General features: G+C 41.7%; 1 protein-coding gene across 1 annotated transcript in view; it reads left to right on the top strand.

Moving 5' to 3' along the window:
* LOC141017921 (neurexin-3b) overlaps positions 1-25,993 on the top strand; it is a 286,422-nt gene that overhangs the window by 209,783 nt on the left and 50,646 nt on the right. The window contains exon 19 of the mRNA XM_073492732.1: positions 1,955-2,136. Within this exon, the coding sequence (XP_073348833.1) occupies positions 1,955-2,136 (182 nt within the window). The remainder of the gene's footprint in view (positions 1-1,954; positions 2,137-25,993) is intronic.

The raw sequence follows: 25,993 nt of genomic DNA on the forward strand, positions 1-25,993 counted from the left end.
TGGCTGCCTGTGTGTGTTTCATGCCGAACATTGTCTTCTTGAAACACTAAGCAAATCTCCTCAATGTGATAATTGGCTCCCCGGGGTGCTTGTATCTTTGCTGCTCATCATCGTCATCCCCTCCAGAAAAAAAAGAGAGCGTGTGTGTGTTAGATGAGATAGGCAAAGTTTGCCCGTTTGCAGGGGAAACTGATCCCAAGTCTGCCTGAACTCTTTTGGCAAGCAGAAACTTTGAGGCAATGAGACAGCGGGGCCAGATCCGGTGCAACCGGGCTGCAGGCTGCTATCTGCTGTCTTCATGGCATCAGGGCCTCGTTTTCAGCCAGACGCAATGCCATGGAGGAAATAAGCTATTTGAGGCAGGTGATACATGATGCAAACAGCAGCTTCAGTTGTTGCAATGTCATTGAGAGCAATAGAGAGTTTTTATTATTTCTTTCAGGGAAAAAAATGAAATCTCAAAGGGAAGCGTCTGTGTTAAACCAGCCATGTACGGTTATTAGTTATGAGAAGAGAAGCAGTTGTTTGAGGCTTGGGATGCTTCAGTCGTTTAGATATTTCTCATGTCACACACAACCTTAGTTGGTGGTTTGCATTGCTGGCACCCGAGGTGTGTAAATTGCAGACCTGTTTGTGCGCCTGAAGGCAAATAGAGACACTCATCTAGTCGATAGACTCTCTCTCTTTCTCTTACTCCCTCTCATCCATATGTTCGCGCCGTCCCCGGGGTATTATGGACCACAGAGCAGATTGTTGGCCGCTTCATAGGGGAAACAGTGAGACAGCTGGGCACCCATCACAAGGCCAAACAGATGTTCAGGTGACTTGCAGAGGAAGTGAATGGAAAAAGAGAGGAACGACAGAGGGAGGGAGGTGATGTGGAAGAAAGGGATGCAGAGGGATGACGGAGGCGGCAAAAAATGAATATATTGATGTAAGAACCCAGGGACTTCATTACCAATCCACTGTCAGCCACTGAGGTGGGCCAAATGCTTTTCACTATCCTGAGGCCACAGGAGTCTGTTTCGTCTCCCATATTGATTCACCCACAAGTCTGTCTGCTGTAGGTCTAATGCCTTTGATCTCTTGATTATCTAAGCCTAAATGTGGACGAGATGACTAAGCGGCTCAAGGATTCAGTGCTTTAATTCTGACGCACCTTGGGGACTATTCAGAAGTTGGAATTGAATCCAACCCTGCAACCAAATAATGAAACTTGGCTCTTTTTTTTTTTCTAGTCCATGTGTTGAGGAATAAAAAAAAAATTAAACCCACAAACAACTTTCACAGATTTTGTGGCTTGGGGCCAAGCTTGATCCAATCAGAGCCTCTAATCTGACACAAATCTGCATAGTGGCTGATGTAATAACAGAAAATTTCATTCTGGTGAGCATCTCTAGCCCCAGTGGTACCGCCGCCCTTTTTTCTACACTGCATTTGTCAAATTAAACTCGACGAAGGTTCTTCGATTTTTTTTCCCTCTCCTTCTCTCCTTTCTTGTGCCAGCCTGTGTTCTTTGGTTGCAGGTCTCATATATAATACATGAGGATTGGGAGACTTATCCGGTTCTGGTCATACTGGCTGTTATTCCCTGGAAAGGGGCTATATTTAAGAGCTGGATAGGTCATAGATGGTGCCAGGGGAGCCGCTGACTTCTGCCCAAAAGGTGGTGGTGGCTGAATACCATTAAACACCTAAAATAGAACTTGACACAATTACATTGTAGCACAGGCAAGGTGGCTGTAAAAGAATTACAGCGGATTTGGCTCTTAATGGAGGTAGTTATGTCTGGAAAGTGTCTTGTTGGTGACGACACTGTGCTCCCTAGTGTCTAGTTACAGTATGTTTGTACATCACAGAATTGGATTTTACCCTATCTCCTTTTATCTGTCTCCTTGTTTCTCCAAGAATAAATCTAATTGCTTCCCCTTTTTCACTCCTTGTGTCTCTACAGCTGGCACCACATACATCTTTGGTAAAGGAGGAGGTCTGATCACATACACCTGGCCCAATAACGAGAGGCCGAGCACACGGACGGACCGGCTGGCAGTGGGCTTCAGCACTACTATCAAGGACGGTATCCTGGTCCGTATCGACAGCGCCCCGCGCCTGGGTGACTACATCATGCTCCATATTGTAAGTACTAATATTATCATTTCAGAATCCAGCTATACTTAACAGCTTGATACCCCATTCGCTCCACTGAAGACATTTATTCAATTAGACTGAGGCTAAACATCTGGTTCGAGCTAATTATGAGCGGTTTCTTAGCTATTTCAGCACCTATATACCGCCCATGTGTTTCTGGCATTACAACCACAAGCGGAGCAGGCCAAGATGATGACCACAAACAAACCTCTGAATCATTCCTCAAGGTTTACTTATTGCAGTCTTCAGGCCAAATTCAGCCCAAACTGAATTATACAAACAGTGCAGATCCATAAAAGAAAAAAAAGATAACTCACTCCCCGACTCAAAGTCTCTGCTCGCCATCCTCTTCCAGAATAACCCTACCCCACCACCATTCGACTCCCAACTCCCAGCTTGAATAATGAATACGGCTCTCCATACATATGCAGTGTGTTCCCACATGTTGGACAAACCCTGGAGGGGGGGAGCTGGGGTTGTTGGGGGGAAGCTGGGAGTTGGAATTCTTGGCCGGTCGACTGTGTATCCATGCTGCATCTTAATAGTCTCACTTTGCGACCTTGTGTTTGACTCGTTTACATAAGCATTAAGTATTTACATAATCATCAAGAGCAGCTCGATAAATGCAGAGCGCCAAGTCAGTGAGATGGAGATATGTCGAGGCGGCGCTGGTGGTTGCGCCGGGGTGGGAGTGTGGGGGGGAGGGAGTTGCTGCTGACGGCACACGAAAAAAAAAAATGTGATGATGATGAGGAGGAGTTACAGTTGCGAAAGCAGATTGAAAGTCTTTTTCTTCTTAAAGAGCTCCCCTCATCTCCTGAGTGCCGGCCATGTGGTGCAGAAAAGCAGCCATCTGCTCGGCAAAGATGAGGGCCAACAACATGCAGTTTGGAGCTGCTGTACAGTAGAGTGATAAAGTTACTGCTGTTCGCTTGCATGAGCGTGCAAAGGTGAAAGAGGAAGTGGAGTGGCTTGGATCGAGAGGAAATTATAAAGATATACAGTAGCTTGCGAGGGGTGATGTGAGGAAATGCCTCCCTGCGTTCCTAACCAACTGGGTAATTGCAGGAGCCCCTAAAAGAAGGAGGAGGAATGCATTTTTAATTCTGCTTTTTAGATATCACAGCATTGCTAGCCAAGCAGGGTATCTCTTATAATTTGGCTGCGAGTCGTTGGGCGGCGGATGTCTTCATTCCTCCAGTCTCACAGCGTTAATGAATTTATTAATAGAAAAAAGCAACTGGAGATTTCGCCAATTCATTTACAGAAGCAGCATGTTCTGAACACTGTTTTTTTTGTGTTTGTGTGCTGCGTGGGTAACATTGCACTGCTAATATTTCAAATGATTTATTGACAGCCAAGGGTGTACAAACAAAGTGGGTTTCATTTAATATTAACAGTGATTGTACCCTTAAACTACAAAATATTTGGCCAAAAAAAACAAAAACACACAGCGCTGCGAGACTCCCTTTTTTTCCCACAATTATATAGCTACTGAGCACATGCCAAATGAAGAAAGCTGGACTTTTTGCCACAGGTGAACTGTGAATAATCAATCAGACCTTGTGTGGATGTGTAGCTGTGAAACTCCTTGATTCGGTTACATCTCAAGGAAAATAAACCACTGCTTGACCTCCCTTCTAATGTTTGTTGTTGTTATCTGGATAACACATTATCATTTTGCTCCACATTAGGCTATATTACTCTCCGGTTCTGGAGTTATGGGAATATGGGCATTGTCTAATTTGCAGCTAAAACAACTTTGCTGTCTGCGCAAGTTTTATGTGTGGTTAAATGCTTTTAAATTAGCTGATATTCCAGACGTCCCTGAAATGTCATTAGATAACATCTCCTAATGACAGACGTCAGGTCGTCGCTATCAGCGTTTTGCATTTAGTAATTATTCTTGGGGAAAAGGTTAAAGGTGTTACGCCTGTCCATTCTGGATATATGTCTAAGCAAAGGTCTTATCAGGCCCAGGGCCATTACCTTGGCCTTTTGCAATTATTAGGTCACTACTTGAGAATCAGCACAAGTCAAGATTTATTAGGCACACTTTAACATCTGTGATAGCTAAATATATGACATGGCTGAGTCAACAAGGAAAGGAAAATAACCTCTGCAGTTTTTTCGTTGCATACAGATCCTTTTTAATCAAGCTACACCAGGAGAACAGGGATGTCTTTGACTGGCCTTGACTTAGCCTTAAGTATATAATGCTTGCAGTTTAGTCTGACAGGAAAAAAATAGGTGTACATGGCATTTTCTTAAACATGCAGAGCCCAGAGCGCAGAGGGAAAACAGACATTTTGAGGCGAGACCTAATCACTGGCTCCCTTTAGTCTCCCCCTCTCTCTCTTTTTGCTTTCTTCATTATCTCCTTTCCCTCCTCTCCGTGATTAGCTTACGGCTTGTTTGGCAATCATGAATTAAAATGCTGATTGTAGTGTTTACATTCTAACTGCTAAGAACAACTGCATGCTTGGTTTGAAATCTGAGGGGCAATTTGGGGTAATTTGCAGAGGTGAGCACGACATTTTGTCATCGCCGGTGTTTTTGTTTTTTTTGCGCCGACGAGTTCATTTGACGTCTGGGTTTCTAATGTGGAGCGTGAAGCAGAAGAGGATCCCTGTCAGGTGACATCTGAATGACGTACGGCGATTATAAAACCTAAACAAATATCAAAGATTGTTGTACGACAGCTTTTTAGTGTAAGGTGAGTCAAAAGGGAAGCCTGTGGCAATACTGCAGTGATTAGTAGAAATGTGTCGGTGTGTGTACGGTGTATGTACATGTTAAAGCGTGTGTGTGTTTATGTGTGTTTATGTGTGTGTGTGTGTGTGTGTGTGTGTGTGTGTGTGTGTGTGTGTGTGTGTGTGTGTGTGTGTGTGTGTGTGTGTGTGTGTGTGTGTGTGTAAGCTTGAATCCATGACAGAATGACTCTAAGCCTCAGGCTAGATGTGCCGGTCGTGACTCAAACAGTCCCTCACCAGGGACTGCACATGACTGCAGGTGAAGATTATCCAAGACACACATACAAACACACACACACACACACAAACACAAAGAAATCCTACAGAATATAACCTCCGCTGCATCATTTAGGCAAAAAAAATCAATGGAACAATTACAAACTTAAAGAAACTGCATTGCCTAAAGACACTGAGGTAACCTTATTACAGTGATAAATGTGCTGGTGGTCGTACATTCGATTAAAGGTTGAAGTTTCAACCTTTTAATTTTAATCACAAGTGTCTGGGAGAACCTGAAGGTAAATAAAGCATAGTATCCATGCAGATAATGTCTATATTAGCCAATATTTATCCCATGCTTGGAAGCTGTAGTGCACCGAGGACGTAAAATTCAGAATGGTCTTTGAAGAGAGAGACGGAGGAGGACACAACAGCAACATAGTATGTGCCTCAGCCAGCAGATCTTTTCAAGTTTTTCATGTCTGGCAGCTCTTTTGGTTTCCAATTAAAAGCGTAAATCACAGCAAGACACCTGACAAGAGGAAAACGCCCTCTCTGTTAACAGGTAACTTAAAAATATGTCGCACTCCACACAAAGTCATTACAACGACAACTCCAATTGTCAGTTTACAGATTAATGTGACATTTGAGCTCCCAGAAGCTGGGCTGCTTTTATTTGAACTATAAACCTTTCTTGGTGTAATTTCTAGTTTATTGTTTGAACCAATTTGAAATTTATGTTCGAGAGGTGTTAAGAGAAACCGGATTTCTTAGTTGCATTTTTTTATGGCTTGGAATTGTGTTTAACTGCGAAATAAAACCACTTTTTTGAGAAAATTAGAAGTCAGTCTTCATTAAACTTCCCCAATCAGATGCACAGATGCTCCACATGTCTTAAACTCAATCACATTTTTCCGTCTGATCCCAGCCAGCAACGTGTAAAACACACATATTCCCACTTTCATCTCCGTCCCTGGAGAGATTTTAAATCTTCACCCACTCTCAAAATCATACATTGACAACCAATCAGACGTTTTCTAATGGAGCGACGCCACGCGGAATTCCATTACCCACTCGAGTTTCCCCCTCATGCTAATTCGCAGGGCTGTATAATTGAAAACCCTCGTGCAGACACTCAGACACAAGTTGGGGAATGAGATGAATGTCTGCGGATGGGGAGTGCTGTATTGCGCGGACCGTGCTGTATCCATTTTCACATCGTCCCTCGCATACGATACACTAATGCATGTATAGTTCAATGAATTAATGCAGGAGTACAGATGCATAATTCATTCAGCTCTTCACTCACTCCTGTCTTTCCCCATCCATCCATCAGCTTCGTCTCTGTCTCTATGTGTTTATGTCTAACACTGTCTGTTTCCCCATCTCCCCCTCCCTCTCCCGCCCTCTCCCCTTGACAGACCTAATATAAGATGTTTGATGTGTACCTGTGTGCATCAGCGCGTATATGGCCAGCAATGTATTGCTTCTATCAAGTTACCCTACCTCGGCAGGGAAAGATAGATATTTTCGCGGTTATGGCTCATGGCCTCTGATAACATTACAGCTTCTTATTTGTATTTCCTTACCTCCGACATTTGATTCTCCCCACAGAAATAAAAAGCAGGGAAAATACACCTTGCAGCTGTTTTTGCAACTAGTTGAATGCAGAACATGCGGTCGGCATTATTACGACTTCGCTGATAAATATGTCTTCCTCTGAAGCCGAACAGCAAAGTCCTTTTTTTTTTATCTCCACTGCTTTATTATATAGACTTTCCATGTGATTATTTCACCTTCAGACTGTAAACCTAATAAACAACTAAATGTTATCATTAAAAGAATATTATTGGCTGTAGCACAGGTTGCTTCTCATGAGGTCAATATATAAAACCTGATTATTGGCACTATATCTTCCCCAGGGGTGACACTGTTGACATAATGACTTTTCACAGTAGGCTGAACTTCACAGGCACACAAGCTACCAGATGGTGCATGTGTGTGCGAGGTTAACCTTTACATGCTACAGTAGGTGCTTACATAAGAAGCTGTGAAACACTATCTGATCATTGTGGATCATTTGTTTGTTTCTTAAGGTTGTGTTTCGTCGGTGAGTTGTTTAAGAATCAGACTATACAGAATTATCTTGACATTATTGTTATTTTTAATGGATGGCATAGTCCAATTTAATCCCAGTCTTTTTTAGATTGCTACAAGATTATATTCCTCTAATTCAGTGGGGGCAAATGATTGTGTGCTCATCTCCATCATTTGGGCCTTTGCTCCTCTTTATGCCATATGTAGGCTGTAATCTGTAGCTCTCTCTAAAGGACTTTATCACGGAAAACATTTTGACACGAAGCAATGTGAAATCAGAGTCGAATTTCGTTCAGCTGCTTCTCTTTCAGGGTCGTGGCATTGTTCATGCTGGCTCGCTGTCACGGCTTACTGGGACTTGAATAGAACAGATCGTTAATGTTAACAGTAACACCTGGGCTTTAACACCTACTATGACAAGTCTAACTGTCTGCTCTAAAAAAAGGCTTATTGCACTCATGTTTTATGATTCCCAGCTAAAATTAGCTAAAATGCTAAACCAAGGCCTGGGAGAGAGAGACTTGATCAGTCACATCTGGCCCATATCAGATCTGCTTAATTAGATGAGAATTATGTGAAACCAGTCCATTTTATCAGATAGGAGCATCTCTATGATGGAAGAATGCTACCTGGCCTCTAGTTTTGAGTGTGTTACTTAGTTTTTGGCAATTATAACAACACTACACATTTATTAAGAAATATTCGCTGTCTTAAATGTGCAATATGTAAGAATCTGCCACCTGTCGATTTCATACTCCAAACAAATAGGGGGTAGTGTATCACTAGCACTGGGGCAGCATGTGCTGTACTAAATATAAATATCTTTCACATAACGTCAAAAGAGTTATGTCTTCACGATAATAATTTAAGATTTGGATTTTTTGGATTATCTCAACTGAAATTCTTACATATTGCACCCTAGACTCTGAGACAGCGCCTTTGAATAATGCAGGGTGACAAGATTTGCAAATAATGCAGGACCTGCCTCAGGTAATATTATACTTTATATTGATATGCAGTGAACCTGGGACTGAGAGGCCCCTTGTGAAGTCTGGGGCCCCGGGGCAGTTAGCAGAAGATCTCTTTGTTTTTTTTTTTATGTGTAACAATCTCAGTAACCCTTTGACAATGTTATAAGATCAAGTTTTATATACATTAAAGAAAAGATGGTCACAAAGTAGAAAGTAACCCTAGAAAACGGATATTAAGTATGTTGAATATTACAGAAAAAATGTGTCCTCTGGTATTAAAACTGTTATGATGTTCGTGAGTTGACAGAACAGTCAATGATGGCGGCTGAGAGTTTGGAGCTTGTGGTCATTAATAATTGACAACTAGGACAAGCACATTCGCTTTGACTATAAAACACAGAAAACGATGCACAGACACACTTAAATGCACATTACACCGAAAGCCTTTTTGCGTGCTCTTCTTATCTCAAACAGCGTATGCATGGATACACCAAAACATATGTAACACAAGCCCGCAGACTCTTTCTTTCTCCTTCCCTGGCGCCCATACACACCCGCCCACAGGACTCGTTCTCACTTATTCTCTCACTCTCAGCTACAGCCATGTACATATAATAAACACGCACGCACACACACCTCTACAGGCTATTTCAACAAATGCTCACACCACGGTACACTGGCACTGACACTCCAAACATGATACAAGGGCTCTTCAGGGACATCTGCCTGTCAGTCATCCATGTCATCCAAAGGCACTTCAGGGGGGAACAGTTTATGTAGGAGACCCTCCGACACACATGCACACACACACACGCATGCACCACTGCCGCCCACATTGCAAGAGCAAGTAATAACCGCTCACGCTGGACAAACAAAGCAACATTATTACAATGTACCCCTGTGGTCCGTGGCCTTAGCCCTGGCTTCAGCTATGTATATTTCATGGATTAAGATGAAAAATTCAATGAGAAACAACAAACAGTGAGCCTCCCTCTCCTTACTTTGCTCTCTGACAGCCACCCCTCAGGGGGATGCTCGTGTTTTCACAGCTTCATGGTAGGACATGAATCCCATTCTCACAGTGATGAAGAGACAGAAGGAGAAGATGAAAGAGACAGAGAGTAGAGCGCTGTGTACATCCAAAAGTAGAACAAATACATGAGGCTGAATGAAAAAGAGAGGGGTAAGAAAAAATAAAGAATAGGGAGAGGTGGGAGGAAAGGAGTTGGGGGGGAAGAGATAGAGAGATGTGGGTATTTTATAATTCAGAGCAGGATCAGAGACAAACTTGGCTCAGATAGGTCTCAGCACATTGGCTGTGAATTCCAAATCATGTGTTGCCTTTCCGTCTCACTCCTGCCACCCCTCCTCTCCTCACCTCTCATCCCACCACGCGCTACCCGCTTTCTCCCTCTTATCTCTCTCTCTCTCTCTTTCCTTTCTTGCTACAGTGCCACAGCACTATTGTTTTCTTACTGAAGGCTAGATTGGGTGCTAGTACCCGGTAAGTCAGCTGCAGTGCAAAAAAATATCTCTACTTAGCCCTAGCAACCCACATGAAGGCCAGTTGAGTCAACGACCCACAAATGGCCCTAACAACTCTGAAGCTCAGAGCTCACACGTGTTCTTAACGACTCTGTAAGGACACTCCCACACAGTGTTTAAAAGCCTGCGACTCCCCTCCAGTCAGGTAGAACGGAAAAAGCCTCTTGGATGAGAGGTGAAACGTCTTCAAGAAACTGAAACAAGTCCAGTTGCCTACTTAAACAACTAGAAGAGCTAAAGGTTATACTCACAGGTGGTTATACTCAGAGCTATGGTAGGTTTTCACTGTATACAGTGTTATACAGTTATCTTTGTTATTATCAGTTAAAATGACCCTTAAAAGAATGAAAACAGAAGGTTTTTTTCAGGTTGGTATATCGCTGCAACCCTACGGACAGGAATGGACAGAATGTGACCATTTTAGTTTATCCATTTTATTATTCTTGCTCTGTAATTAAACCATTTGTTATCTCATCAGAAAGGTGAATCTGTGTCAAGCAAGTTACTGAAAACAACATGAAAGGACTAACTAACTCAATAACATCGATCGTCTCATTACAATGCAATGCAATCCAACATTTTCAAAGCTACAACACACACTTGTCGTCTTTATATAGTACAAGTAGAAATAGAAAACGAGACGTTTTGAAGGTATTTACTAACCATCAATAACTTTGTTCACACACCCTCTAACACTGAGCAAAACCTCATCCTACACAGAGGCTAGCTAGCTTTGGAGTTTGACATTTTGGAGGTAAAAGCAAAGCAGAAGTGAAACATGAACCAGAGTGTAACTGAAAAAACGTTGAAAAAATGACATTAGATAAGTGAGTGAATATCATGGATATAGAAGAAGCAGGCATAGGAGAACCATTTTTCTTGCCAACAAATTAATTATTCTTTAAAGGACTATTGTGGAAATTTGGAAACATTAGGGGGAAATACATGTATGACTAGGTCTGTGGTCAGATGTGGTGACTTCTTAGAGTGATGTAGTTCTTGCTCATTTCTCTTACCTTACTGTAAGATTGCTTTGCGTTAGAGAAGCTCGTAGAACAGCAGGTAGCTGACAGGGAGTGATGTCTGGATTTTGACTTTCCATACCTTCTCTGTCCACTCCCTAACACCTGTAGCCCCCGCATCAAGCCAGCCGTCTTGCACCAGTGCCTCTCCTTACTGAATTCCAGTGGAACCTGCTCAAACAACACAACGGAGCATTATTGCGATCACTGCATTCAGTCAGCGGAGAGGCAGCACTGCCCAAAAACTGGTCCTGACCGCACATAACTCAGTCTTTAAGTGGCTGCACTTTCTTAGTTGAAGACAGATGTTCTCTGAGATCAAAGCACCTCACTTCAGTCGGCAGCATTTTATAATTTCCTCTATTTACCCTGCTCCAGACGCCACGCTATGTGTGCTTGAGTGATGAGCGGTACAGCTTGTGACGAGCACCTAATGAAAGATCAGAAGGATTTGAAATCGATTGAGGTGTATCTCACACACAAGGCTAGGTGCAATCTCAGCTCCAAAGACACTCCTAAATCCTCCCGCAAGGCTCCACGTTACCCTGTTACAGCCACTCTGCGCTCCTCTGCCGTCTCTCACCTGAACCGCCACAGGACAAAGAGGAAGATAGGAAGACAGAGATGGAGTGAGAGGTAGAGAGGGGGGAGTAAAGCCAAAAAAAATGTAAAAAAAAAAAAACGAGATTCACATTTTAGCAAATTGACTCCCTTTCGGATTATCGACAAGAAGGGGGGGATGATGAATTGCGGGCCTGCTCAAGTGATAAACGTCAACATTAGAAAATAAATCTAGCGGAAAGAAGCAAAAAAAATAAAAATCTTCTGCCTTCAATATCAGTGACGGTGTGGCAGATTGGCTCACTCACAAACACACACGCACGCACACACGTATGTACACACTGCAAATGTATTCGTGGAGGATTAAGCGAGAAGTTGTTTTTTTTTTCCTCCTTTTCGCTGATAAAGAAAGACGAGGATCAAATTTGAGTGCGAAGCTCCTTCACAGATGAAGTGAAAATGTGAAAGTGAGTACCTGTGCATTTTACCGAGTGTGAGTTTGTATTTATTTAATCCTCCCATTATCGTCTCTCACTGTGACAAAGCTCAATTGACAAGGAGACAAAAAAAAAACTATATCACTTTTTTTTTTATGAAGCTGGGATCATCAGAAAACCAATCTATAGGGATAAAAGATATTTCCTACTGGATGGCTCTTATATAGAATTATTATAAGCACTGACTCACTGAAGGTTATGGAGTGTATCTCTGAGTTTTATTGATCCTCAAACGTTCTGGGCAGGCAGCGGGGCAAACGGCCAAGGACATGACAGCCAAGTCTTCCATCTCCTCATCTCTTGTTCTTCTCCTATATTGCCCTCAGCCATTTCCTCTGTCTCTCTATTGTGGAAAAGAGGAAAAAAAAAAACAACATATTTTCTATTTTTAGTGAGAGCTCCAGTTCTGCAAAGCACTCCTTCTGTGCCCCACTACACACACACACACACACACACACACACACACACACACACACACACACCAGAACAGCACATTTCCTGTCAGGTCAAAGCCGGCTCCGAAGAGGCCGCGGCCCCCGATAGAATCCAGTCTGATTGGGCGCCCAAGTCGACCAATAAGGTTATGACCTTTTTATCCCGATGACATACTTTGTGTAACTCTGAGATGTGTGTCGATCGTTTTTTCTCTGGCTAGCGCATAGTTTTTTGCAAGGGCTGATGGTAAGGGATCAGGGGTTAATTCCAAGAAAAATGGAAGAAGAATCTACTCCCATACTTTGAACTATCATTTTTAATCAATACGTGATCCTTGCTGAATTCTGGTAATCATTTTCTGTTGGAGTGTTTTCTGCTGTTTGACTCCAGTGTGGAACTTTTTTCTCAAAGTGATGTCTAGTTGTCTGAATTTGGTTTTTGCTTTACTCTCATAGTTTCTTCTAATGAGAAAGGAAACACTATTTAACTGTAATTTCTTTGAAGGACTCTTGAAAAGGACTGAGTGTTTTCATACTAAGTAAGGGGAAAAAATGGGCACAGTGTTATTAATTGGTAGTGTGAACTTGTCAGAGCACAGCACTAAGCAACTAAATATGCAAACACGTTAACATATGTCCATCTACACAGTTTTTAAAAGGTAGGAAAGAGTAATGCTCAACAGCTGTAAGAGATAATGTCCAAATCAACAATCACTTGTATGTGTATCACTGCTTTATCACTACTTTATATGTACTGTATGCAGTGATAGGAAGTCAGTAAATATATTTACTCCAGTACTTTTTTTTAACGTTTTCTGCACTCCATTTATTTATAATAACCTTAGTTAGTAATTACTCTACAGATTCAGATTAAAAATGTAAAATATAATCAACAAATAAACTGTAATATATAATTATCATTTAAGATTACTCCCCAGTGAACAATTTCACAGTCTATCCAGTACAAATGTACAAATAAAGTAAAATAAGCCCCATTACACACAAATGCATCAATAATATGCATTATTTAATGCATATTATCCAATCCTCTAATAACAGTGAGAGTATAGAGAACGTGGTTAGTTTTTAGTCTGGTCTGCCTGACTCATTGATCCTTTATCTGACTGAGGTTTGTGCAAGTTAGGATCTATGACCCCGACCATACTGTAGCTCTGAAATATCAGTAACCTAACTGTGCTGTTTATTCATGGATCCACGGCGCTGTCCGTGGTGCTGAGGCAGCAGATGGATTTGTCAAGGGGTCTTTTTCTCTCAGTTCTGCCCTTCTGTCAGCTTCATCTTATATCTCTAATATTCTCTAAAAGTACTCAGTTCGATTCTATGTTGTAGCCAGTGATACCCGACGTACGGCCCACAGGCCCACTGACCATTTTCTAATTCGCAATGAAAATAAACTAAATCACGCTGGGAATTGTTGTTTTGTTTATATTGATTAGTAAATGTTGAATAAGTGTGCGTTTGCAGATATGCCAGTTCAGCTGGGATAAAACAGGCTGTTAGTATCTGAGAGAGGGCTGATCTTTGCATGACCGTCTTTGAGGCTGTGCAAAGTGCAGCGGGATCAGACGGTGAGCGATGCAGGGGAAGACATATATTAGATGAAGAGGAACAAAAGTTGCACAGAAATGAAGACAGGATTGATCCCATGAATATGTATTTTCACACTGAAAGTGCTGAAATATGATAATCGTTCTGTCCCTGTTATGAGCAGTTCATGTTTATGTTTTGAGTCATACCAACATTTGAGTGATTGCATGATGGAGGGGTTCCAGCTATGGTTAATATTGTGTAAACTCTTTTAAATGACATCCAAAGCATTCACAACTAAAATATAGTTGTGGCTATTAAATGCAGCAAAAATATCCATCAATCAATCCTTGTAACAAGTTAATTTAGGTAATAAGTTAATGAGTCAGTTCATTTGAAAGATGATTTTTGGGCCTTTTCATTTAATTCATTTTCTCTGACAAATGTCAATGTTTGCTTATTAACTGGCCCTTGGCCCACTGTCATTTTGACAAAGTGGCCCTGGGTAAAGCAAGTTGAGTATCCCTGCTATATACTCTATAGAGTAGTGTCACCTTCATGATTAAAGTGACAAGAAGCATCACGTATTCACAACGAGTAGCGACAGGATCATAGAGGAACAAAGCTCCCTCCAGACCAACCTTGGGATGTGAACGTGTGTGTTGCCTGGTGATGTGCGGGCAGGGTAGTGCTCCTATTGGTCTATCCCTCCTGTTAGAAAAACAAACAAATCACCGTCTGATCCAATAGTTTTATATGCAGTGTTTTGAAGTGGACCATCCAACATAATGAGTGCTTTTTGTTTTGGATCGCCCTGATTATGTTGTAGTGATATCACCGGGGTCATCTTAAATTGATAACAGTAATTATGCTGTCACAAACTGGGGATTGGGGAGCTGGAGTGGGCGTCTGCCGGGCAGCATGGTCAAAATGAAAAGACATTATTTTTTGGGAAATTGAGAATCCAGTGGTTGGAGCTTGACCCATACAAGGAAACAAAAGTCACAATATGTCGGCCTCTGCTGAATCGATTTTAACCTTTTATTTTTTAATCTCTCTCTCCCAACTTTACGGAAGTGCAGTACTAAATCACTTGAGTGCCCCTTTAGGAAATTATAAAACCTGTAAAATAGAGTATTGCCGATGAATACCATATCTCAGAACAAAGGTCAGATTTCCCTTCACGGTTATGATGATCTATATTGTTCCAAGTTGCATATGCAGATAAGGAGCAAGATAATATAGTCAGTGTGTAAAATCGGTTCTTACCTGATGGCCTCCCCCCCTCCATCCTGCCCTCTGGAAGATCTAAGCCTATGGCCATGACAGTATGAGTCAGCACAAAGGTGACAGATGTTAAGACGATGGACATGGGTGAAAGCTCACCTCTCTTGACCCACCACAACCTGCCCTCGCTTCCGCCTCTCAGTTCCACAGGATCCCTTTGATTAAGTTGGTTTGAAGGCTGGAAGCACATGGTTAATTCATCCTTCCCACATTATCTTTCATTTATTCACATCTTGCTTGAACATGCCAGAATGACCAGAGGAGAGAAAAGAAAAGGGTGTAACTTCCTTCTTTCGTGATTGAACCAGCTCATTCACCGGCCGGATTCATTTAAAAAATACAAAATTCATCATATGTTTCTCTCTGCCTGAGAAGACTCACATGTTCTTTGATAAATTACCTTTCTTGACATACACATGATGCAATTGCACACAGTTTAGAAAAAAAAAAAGATGTGGTTGTTTTGCAGCGTACCCAGTGTTGAATTGCCCTAACCTGCACGTGTTGGCTGTTATCCAGCAGGCTTCTGCCTGGACAGCAATTAATGTCATTTGGAGCGAAGAGGGACCTCATGACTCATTACATATGCCTTTTGCTCGGAAAAGCCTCTAAGGGGCCTTCTCCTCTTGTGTGCCAATGCTGCCACTCGGGGGATGGCACAAGTTGGATAACACTCTAATTATAAAATTCACTATGAAAAATGTCTTCTGCAGTGCTGGCAGGGATGAGATTAAACCTTGTTTTGGCTTTAGTTTATTTGAGCTCCTTGTGCACGGACTCTTTAGTCACTGTATGGATGTGGGTTTTTTAAAACATTTCTGCATTATTGTCTAACTTCCTGAAATGTAAGTTTTTCAGCAAGTTTTAAATTTGCTCAATGGCTATTCATTATCTAAGCTATTGCAGAGGACTCCTTTTGGCAGTAATCTTAAAAATGTCAGGTTAAATTTTATTACGTTACGCAGAACGAACCAGAGCAGGAAAATATGACTGATTTTGACACTGACAGCCATGTATTTTGACATTTTAGAAAGCATTATCTGACATTATTTCACCAGCTTAGCTGTCAAGTGCAGCGGAAAGGAGAGATTGAAATACATCATGCATTTGTATGCCATAACCTGTGTCAACCATCTTCTTGAATGGACAAGGAGGCCCATCTGTGCCTCGCATGGCTGATCCTGGCGGACCTCCCCTCTCGACTACTGTTACCTGTTCACAGTCCTGGCTCAGTGGAGCGCACACTGGCAAATAGCAGGAGAGAAAGGGGAGGGAGAGGTAGAGAGGATAAGATAGAGGACGTGATGGCAAGAGAGAGGGGGAATGTTGACAGGAAGAGGGAGGAAAAGGGCTGGAGATATGGAGAGAGAGCAAAACCAGAGATAGATGGAGGTAGGGAGAGTCAGAGCAGTGTGTCTAATCTCCCCTCAGGGGCGGTGGTGTAAGGACGCCTTCTATGACAGATAAACTCAGCCGACAGCAGGCCTAAAATGACAGACACCCACCAGTGGTGGAGGGTAACTAAGTATATTTACTCAGTTAAAATTTTGAGGTACTTTACTGGTGTAACTTTTTCATTTCATGTTTAGTGATAGAAAAACATGTATACATGTAGAGATATATTTGAACTTGCTTCTACTGCAGAGTATTCCTACTCTTTGATATTGAAGGCAGCATCTAGTTTCTATACAGCTTTAGTGAAAGAAGAAAAGGGTCGGTGGTGAGGGAGAGTGGTTTTGTTCGTGGGGCAAGTTGAGCTGCGAGTTGAAGAGAAAAGAGTGAGCAGAGTAATGTTTGTCCTACTGTGGCAAACACAGATGGGGAAGGACGCAGCAGGAGGCGTTGTTTTCATTCTCTTCTTCTCAATCTCTTCTTCTTTCACTCTGATGAAGATTGTTTAGGTCTGAAGGGAGAGCCGGACCGGCCATCTGAACCATCCGTCCCCTGTTTGTTTTATGGTTTTTGATTGCGAGTGCGCCAGAGTCTATGCATGAACAATCTTTCTATCTTCCCTAATTCCTTTGGAGTAGGGCTTGCTCGCTCGACATTAGCGAAGGGAAAATTGCCTTTGAAAGCCTCTGCAGTTATATGTGTTTTTGTCAGGCTGCACCGCTCTTTGTCTCTTTTTCTGCAGCTTAGTCTTTTAAAATAAAGCAAACATTGGCCAGACTGTGAAGGCACGCTTGAAGGAAGGCCTCAAGAAAATGCAAGTTTTGTATTGAAAAGGAAACATATTCCGCATCAGGGTAGCACCGTCTGTCACAAACATCAGAATTGACATCTTAGCGTGCTGGTGCTCGTCTCCAGCTTTTTCAGAGGCAGCCTCCAGTATGGAGTCAATGCTTCTGGAGACTTTTCGAGCAGTCAAGGTGGCAGATGCTGATTATGTGGGCTTGCGTGTGTGTGTATGTGTCCATTTGACGCAGCAATGAGTCTCCTCCTTTCTTGTTTGGGAACAGCGACACGGGCCGACCTGGGACAGACCTTGAGAGTCACTGTGACATTTAAAAACAACCTCCCACTGTCTCGCAAAGACAGACAATATATTTGTCACTTTCTCTGGCTCTCTATTCCCTGCCCTCTGCAAACCTCTACGTAGTTATCTCTGAAGAGGAAAAGATAAAGATATATATGTGCCAACATACCTATCTATATCTATATTTCTCTCTCTGACACATTCATACTGTTACTACGTGGGAAAACGCATGCACATGCACACAAAATTTGGCATCACATCACTCACGTTTTTCATACACGCCATTGGTGCACTTATCAGCAAGCATTGCACTTTTCCCACCCGAGCGGTGAAAAAAAGAATAGCCAGATAAAAGCACCATGATAACCGCATCAGCTGCTTTGATCGTGCACTCCGACATGCTTACAACAGGCGGCACACATCAGCATGCATGCAAGGTTCCCAACATGCAAGAAGGCATCGACATAGTCAATCATTTGGACCGCCTGATTAACATTAATGGCGTTTCTCAGTATTACATTGGCATCTCCTTGCATTCCAATCACCTAGATTTCATGCCTCCTCTCTGCAGGCAGCCCTGTTAATTGTGCGAGAGGAGTGCAGCAATGAGTGCTATCTGCTAAGCCTTTGATATGCACTTATCTTTTAGCAGTTTCATATTATGGAAAAGAAAATTGCCTTTAAAAACGACTGGTGCTTTATTACTTTTGGGCCAATTAATTTAATGAAAAATAATGCCTTTTCGAAATAGCAAGGAAAAAATAATTATGGAATAATTGACAAGGAAGGACGAGCATGCAGGGCGGATGTAAGTAGACGTGAATGGAAATGTATTATCCTTTTTTTGGTTGATAAACAGCTCCTGATGATCGTTTTTCAGACAGACCTCATGGTTATAACATATCCAGAAGTATGGGGGAGACTCAGTTAGACGACAGCTTGCCCTGAAAGTGTCCAAAGCGTTCAAGAAGTAGGGCACTTGCCTCAATGTTTCTTGAAGTCGGAGAGACAGACCGACCTAGATTTCCTCCTGTTTATTCAGCCATTTTAGGTGCTGGCTATTCATGTCTCCATTTCAGTGCTCCCCTTTCCCTGTCTGCGTAGTTTCTACTCTCGAAGACGGCTTCTTTTGTATGATTGTTTGTACATTCTTGCTGGTTTTCCTCCTCCCCTGTGCCCTCTGTCCATATCACCTCTCAGTCTCAAAAACATACGTAGAAGTTGCTCTAAACGATGGTGACACATTTAGACAGCTGCTGAGATACCCCACGCTGCTTAGCAGCATGTGGTCTGATAGCTTGACTTATCTCAAAAAACCCTGGTGTAACGCACTCAAAAAATTTACTTTTTCCACTGAAAACAATCATTTTATCTCATTGCTACAATCCTACATTCATCCCCCTGATTACTTAAGGACAGTATTGCTCCATAATGTAATGTAAAGCCTAACAAACGGTCAAACGGTCGCTTTAAAAATGTCTTTAATCAGTCATCAGAGCTCATCATCTTTTTATGCATTCCAGGGAGTTTGATGCGGTTCTGGTTGATTTAACACAGCTCTAATGCACCGGATGCGGTCATGAATTGGAAATGAATAAATGCAAAGTGAGACCTGGACTGTTGACCAGTATCAAGCTGACTTGACAGCCACGCACACAGAGATAGCATATGCTGCCCAGTGTGGCTTCTGAGCCATCACCACAGGAGTGTTTTGACTCTGCTGCATTATGCCCCTTTGAGGTAATCTTCCATACATAGATCATATATATATATATCTTATATCTGTCACAGCAGGTAAAGAACAGTACTCGCCCTGCAAAAAAATGCAACTGACATTACGAGATTGTATTGCATAGCAAAGCACATATACAGTAGCTTACATGCACAAAATATTCTAATTATTTTGCCCTTGTTCCGAAAAAGTCAACTTTCCTCCTACGCTGTTTACATGGCTAATGAAAATGAATATTCCATTAATATTCCCAATTAGCATGCGGCGTGCATACTCCACTCAACTAACACAGCATCCCTCTTTCATTCATTTAACAACCTTTTTAAAATGGTCGGTGTTGCCATATTTGTGCATGTCTAAAAATCTGTTGATATCCAAGTCTTAAACAATGTTTAAATGTTTCTCCTTCCAGCCAAAAATCTGGGCTTTTCTTTTGTGAATGCACGTCTACCCCAGGCTTGTAAACTGTTGGTAATGCAACAAACAGAGGTGACTGTAAACAGACAAGAAGTCGTGTGTCACAAACTGTGGTAAAAACCCCAATGTGTGGTCCAAAGAATGCTCCTAAAACCTGAATAATAAATGCTACATGGAACTACAGTGGCACGCAGTAGAGCTCCGATACCGAGCTCGACAGCCCTGTATCACTCTAAATTTTAAGCCACCCATAACTGCTTAACCATGATTTAAGCTCAGTAGATCTCTCACAGCCAACCACTAGGACAACGGAACAATGCAGATGGACTCATAATCTCCATTGTGTTGGAGAAGAATAATAGATTTGGATTAGGATCCACATCAAATTGTACCCGCTCATAGATACTAGCCACCCAAATACGCCAGATTGTTTCCATCAAGATCCATGAATTATTCCCTGAGAAATGAACAAAAATGTAGAAAAACAACAATGAAATACTTGTTAGATAAAGTGAGGAAAGATTCCTGGATGTGTCCTTTTTTCTGGATCCACACCAAAAGTTATCGGGGCCTATTCTGGGCCGAGACCCATCCTCCATCCAAGTTTCATGGAAATCTGTTCAGTGCTGACAAACCAAAGAATGAACACTAGTCAAAACATAACTTCCTTCGATTGAGATAATAAGGCCTATCAGAATATCTGAGCGGAAAATGCTGTTTACATGACCACTGTCAAATTCTGAATATTGCCATATTTGTAATAATAATGTAATATTACTGTACATATAAGCGAAGTCAATGGTTGAGCAGCATTTGCTGTTTTAGAGGTTGGAGTTAGTTATAACCCCCTCAAAGGGTCACAAGAAAAAACCTGCTGGGTCATGGTATGATTAATGTGGCAGAAATGTTATGCAACGCAAATGTCTTAACGTTTTCGATTCGTCTCCAATCTTTTTTATGAAATATCAGATAAGTTGACCACTTCGCAACCTTAAGAGATATTTAAATGAATCCATCTGCAGCGTCTGAAACATGACACGCCTGTATTTCTAAAGCATCACAAGCCAGAACGGTTATGAACTACTGATTTCTGATCTTTAATAATGCAGTATGTTTCAAGCTTATTAAAGAAATATAAAATAACATACAATGGAAAAACTCAAGGAAGGTACATGTACCTTAAACATGTGCCTAGGACAGTACTAGAGTAAATATACTAGTTTTTTCCATCACAGTTGAAAGCTGACATATGGCAATGATGTAAACGTCTGATGTTTATGTTGCCTGCACAGGTTTTGTTTTATGCACATTTCAAAAGCGCCACACATATATCTCCATTATAAGTATGTTTATAGTAACTTCATCTTTTTACCAACTCATAATCTCCCAGAGTTGAATCAATTACTGCGCAAATGGTGCGAATTTAAACAGCTGCAAATGGTGTCTTCAGTGCTTAGTGGGAGGGAGCGACCCACGAATTGATATTATCACAGAGAGACTTGGTGGATTTGAAACTAAATGAATCTCAAATCAAAATAAAATGAATCTCCTCTTCAGTAGACTATCAAAAGACAGAGAGAAATGGAAAAAAGAAGAAAAAAAAAATGAGTGTGGTTGGGACCGGGGTGCCTAATGCACTCTATTCTCAGTTAATCATTTCTCTGCAGCTCTCTCTCTCTCTACGCCTCACCTCATAGCCTCTCACCACGTTTTTTTTTTTCTACACGTCTAACCCTTTCATCCTGTGAGTCTTTTCTCTCTCTTTTCATTCCTTTCCTCTCCACCTTCATTCCTGACACCTCAGCAGGCGAGGTGGCGGGTTGAGTCTTGATCCCAGGCAGGTTCCCAGGCAACAGACCACCTACCCTCTCTGCTGCCAGCGTGTTTTAGGGCGATCCAACAAGCTTTGGCACCAATTTTAGCAAATACCCCCAACACCAACCCCTTGGCAGAGAACAGAGAAGGCCCCTTTTTTGCCTCATCATCGCCTGTGATTTGGGAACAAGCACCCCTCCCCTCTTTTACTTCACTTCGCCCTCCGTTATGCGGATCTGACATAGCCAGCGAGGGATCAGAACACTGTCTACTGTAGATGCCAGCCATTAGCATTAGCATTTTAACACCTGTTCTCGGGCATGTGGGTGTTAGCACTTCTAATTTTAATGCAGCGAGCAGAGACTACATTGGACAAACAAGAGCTGTGACAAAAAATGTGTGTGTGTGTGTGTTCACGTGCACATTTGTGTGTTTACATTCATCAGCCCGTCTGTTTGTGCCTGGAAGTGCGTGCCCGGAATAGTATGTTTATATAAACAGATGGATGAGAATCTGCGTCTCTTGCGTTCTCCATCTCTACGTCTGTCTCTTTTTTTTTTTTCTCACTCACTGTGGTCCAAGCCTTTGGTCGCTGCTCAAAGACAACTCTGTCCATTTCATCAGAAAGACTCTCGGTAGCACAACGTCCGCCCTTACGCGGAGTTTACATATCTTCCTCCAATAATTACCATCACTTTTGTTAATTGGGATGGTGTGCAGCTATCTGATAAAACAACAGTTGAGGGTTTTTTTTTTTACCCTCTCTGCTTCTCTTTCTCCCCGTGTGGTTTGGCTTTGCATATTACCCCAGACATGATGGGGAGAGCGTGCAAAATACAGAGGGCAGCTCTTCAAACAAGCTGAAATCTTTTGTGTGTCTATTCAAATAATTTTCAACCCGTGACTCTTTACCAAGCAGCTGCAGCGATGCGTGTGATTGTGACTGAAGGTATTCTCTATGGAAAAACGCACTGAAAGGTCGCAGATAAAGTCTATTTGTTTTTTTGTTTTTTTGAGTGGTACTTTTTTTTTATTTTTACCTTGACTTTTTTGTTTCAGAAACAGCAGGTAGGCTTTTCTGCAAATGCAGATATGAGAAAGTTGTTCATTTCAGAAAAATGAGGATAGGAGAAGGATGTAGGATGGATCGTGTCCCTGCTTGATTTATTGTGCACTGGTTTCATTCTGGGGCTACCAAATAGAAAGTGCTCGAATTCAGCAGCACATTAAATTAAATATCTGCCGAACAGATTCTAATTTGATCACCAAGCTGTTTCAATTTCATTAGCCTAGTCCCTAATGGACTTTCACAGCGTATTATTCCATCTAGCACAAATCCCATTCATTGGCTCTTTTTTTTTTTCTAAATGAGCCCCCTGGTGCACAGGGAGCATGTGGCCCAACACGGTGTAGTGTGAGGTCACGCCAAACCTGCTTTTTCTTTAATGGATGCTGGTGCAGAGCTACAGCGGGTAAATAAAATCAAATCTGAATCCACACTGATTAAATGCAATCAAACTAAAGATTTAAGCCCAGCACCTTCCTAACAGCTGTTGCAAAAATCAGTCAAAGCAGATTATTAATACGATCAAAGAGCGCGCGTGTGTGTGTGTGTGTACGCGCAGGTGACTGAGGCCCTTTGCCTTTGCATATGGCCTGATTGCATGTTGTTATTGGCCGGCACACTGTGCTTTGTAATGGTGCAAATATAGCATAGCAGCAGGTCAGACATATGAAAATTCATAACTTCAGAAGTTTCGCCACGCTTCTGTGGTTTCGCAAGCTTGTAATTATGCAGTATGCATTATAATTACTTCAGCTGTGTGGTATTCTGACCATAAAGAGAGATCGAGCACCACTCAGCACCTTTGAATGGATCTGCTCTCTAGAAATGCTGTTTACATCTGTTGGCAATCTATAATAACATGTCGGAACAAAGTAATGTGTGGTTATATATTTTATGAAGGTCCATAATTATATGAAAGGTGCGTAGAAAATATATAGGTGCTGCTCGGAGTGTTTTCATTAGCTATGCATGAATGGTGAATGAATGGCTTGAATGTTTGTACTGATCAAATTAAGGCTGCAACTAATGAATATTCTGATTCTTGATTAATCTAAACGGTTATTTTCTTGATTAAATGGTGAAAAACTTCAGTCAGTGTTGCCTGAAACCCAAGATGACATCTTTAAATGTCTTGTTTTGTCCACAACCCAAAGATATTCAGTTTACTGTCATAGAGGAGTAAAAAAGCCAGAAAATATTAAAGCTGGAATCAGAGAACTGTGACTTTTTTTTAACTTAAGTAATTATGAAAACCAATTTGATTTTCAATATAAATGCTGATTAATTTAATAGTTGACAACTCACTCCTCGATCGATTGTTGCAACTCTTGATCCAGTGTATAATTATTTCATGTTGGCAACAATCAAATCTAATTTACTATTATGATATAAAACAAAAAAATTTAATTGAAGACTCTAACTCTAAATTGTGCACATTAAAGTTTCTTTACTCGTCGTGGGGAGTGCTACTGCATACGATGTAATTTGACAAGTTGCCTAGTTGATGTCACTTAGATGCCAAGTTGCATTGTGGGTAATGTAGGAGCCAGTTCTTGAGAAGCAGTCCACTAGTCTAGCAAAACACTACATGACTCATTATGGACAGTTTAAAAACAAATAATCAATCAATTTTTATTCCACACATTCTTCTTCCTTTTCCAAACCTGGAACCTACATTACCCACAATGCAGCTCAGCCACTGAGTGACATCACTGGAGGCAAATTGTCAGACTACATTTGGCTAGCCACAAAAGGCAGTAGGGTATTTTTTTCACATACTGTATGCGGTAGAGCCCCCCAAGACAAACATGGCAACATGTAATGTTTGTCATCTACTCAAACAATACAGGTATGTGCATTAAAATACAGAATGCTATATTTTTTTAGCTATAAGGCTAGTGTGAAATAAATAGCAGTAATGGTAAAAGTTCAAGGATAAAGAACTAGTCATTATTGTTGTGAGTGTTGAAATGCTGAAGTGATTATTTTCCGAGTGTGTAGGTGAGCTTTCAGTATATAATATATATAATGTACAGTTGCAGTGTAGTGCAGGATTCATACAGGACAAGCGGCTAGATAAGACCAAGTCACAGGTCAGAGAACACAGTTCACCATCCTGACGGCCTGGTGGAAAGAGCTTTTTTTTTTTTGAGTGCATTAAACATTGGCGTATAGTTCCTGAAATAAGATACAGATCCATCGGCAGTACACGAAGCACAACTAAAGGTTCTTTCAGGGACAGTGAGTTTACTGAGACAATGCAGCCAAGTCACATGCAGTAAAGTATAGTAGTGATGATTAGGATCAGTGCAGTGTCAGTACTCCAAGTTCCAAAAAGGCTGAAAGTGATAGTACAGAGCTGGAGAGGACTCCTGCGGTAACATTGATAAATGTTTTCACCAAGCCGTCCGCCATTAGTGTCAGGGCAAGTTACAGCCACAAGAGCGGACAAACAGGAAATAGAGAAAGAGTGGGTGTAAATAATTGATAAGGCTGACCCTGCGCGATTCATATTCTGCGGCAGAGGATCAAAGAGCGAGCCTCAGAGTTTGACATTGAGCCCGAGCGCAGGAGTCAAAGCCATTACTTTCCACCACAACGCTGCTGCTTGTGTTTGTATTAAAAATGCAATGACTCTTCCTCTTCGGTCTGGGCTAACACTAGCTGGCACTCCTGGGCATTAACCAACTGGCTAATGGACTCACTGGTATTACCCCAGCAATTACCAACAGTAGCACTAAGTAAAGCAAGGTGGAAGCCATTTTGTTCCTGTCCATTTGATGAAGCTGTCCCCGGCTCTCTCAGGTGTGAAATACAGCCTGTGTTAGACCTCTGGGTTCTTTTAGGTGTGATCAATATTTCAGAGGCACCAGGCTTCAGCGCCCTGTATCCTCCCACATCGCCTCTCACAACAGCTCTGCAGCCGATTATGAATGTCTGAATGAACCTTTGAGCCAATTAATGATTAATGGAGTTTCACAGTTTTCAGAGGGATGTTTATTTGACTAGTGCATTAAGACTGTCACCGTGTAAAGGCAGTGCCTCTAATATGAGAAAGTAAAACCGTGTCTGCAGTATTTTTTTTTCAACTTTAGAGTCTATCTCTCCAAAATTAGTGCCGTTAATGGCCCAGCGGCACTCTGTATGCATCACTGGTGTGAGCAGCTGCATTTATGTCAAAATTATGCAGTTCTTCATGAAAGAGATATGCGTCTCGGAGGTTCTGCTGCAACGCCAATACCACAGAGGAGAATGGGATTCGTGTTGCAGTTTTCCCAGTGTGGAAAAATGGCATTAAAAAAGTCACAAGTTTTCTTCTCAGAATTGTTGGCCTTGTTACTGTGTGTAATCCACAGAACTATCTGTGCCAGGTTTTCAAAGAAACAACTCTATCAAAAAAATAGG

This window comes from Pagrus major, chromosome 22, assembly GCF_040436345.1.
Source record: "Pagrus major chromosome 22, Pma_NU_1.0".
Taxonomy (NCBI): domain Eukaryota; kingdom Metazoa; phylum Chordata; class Actinopteri; order Spariformes; family Sparidae; genus Pagrus; species Pagrus major.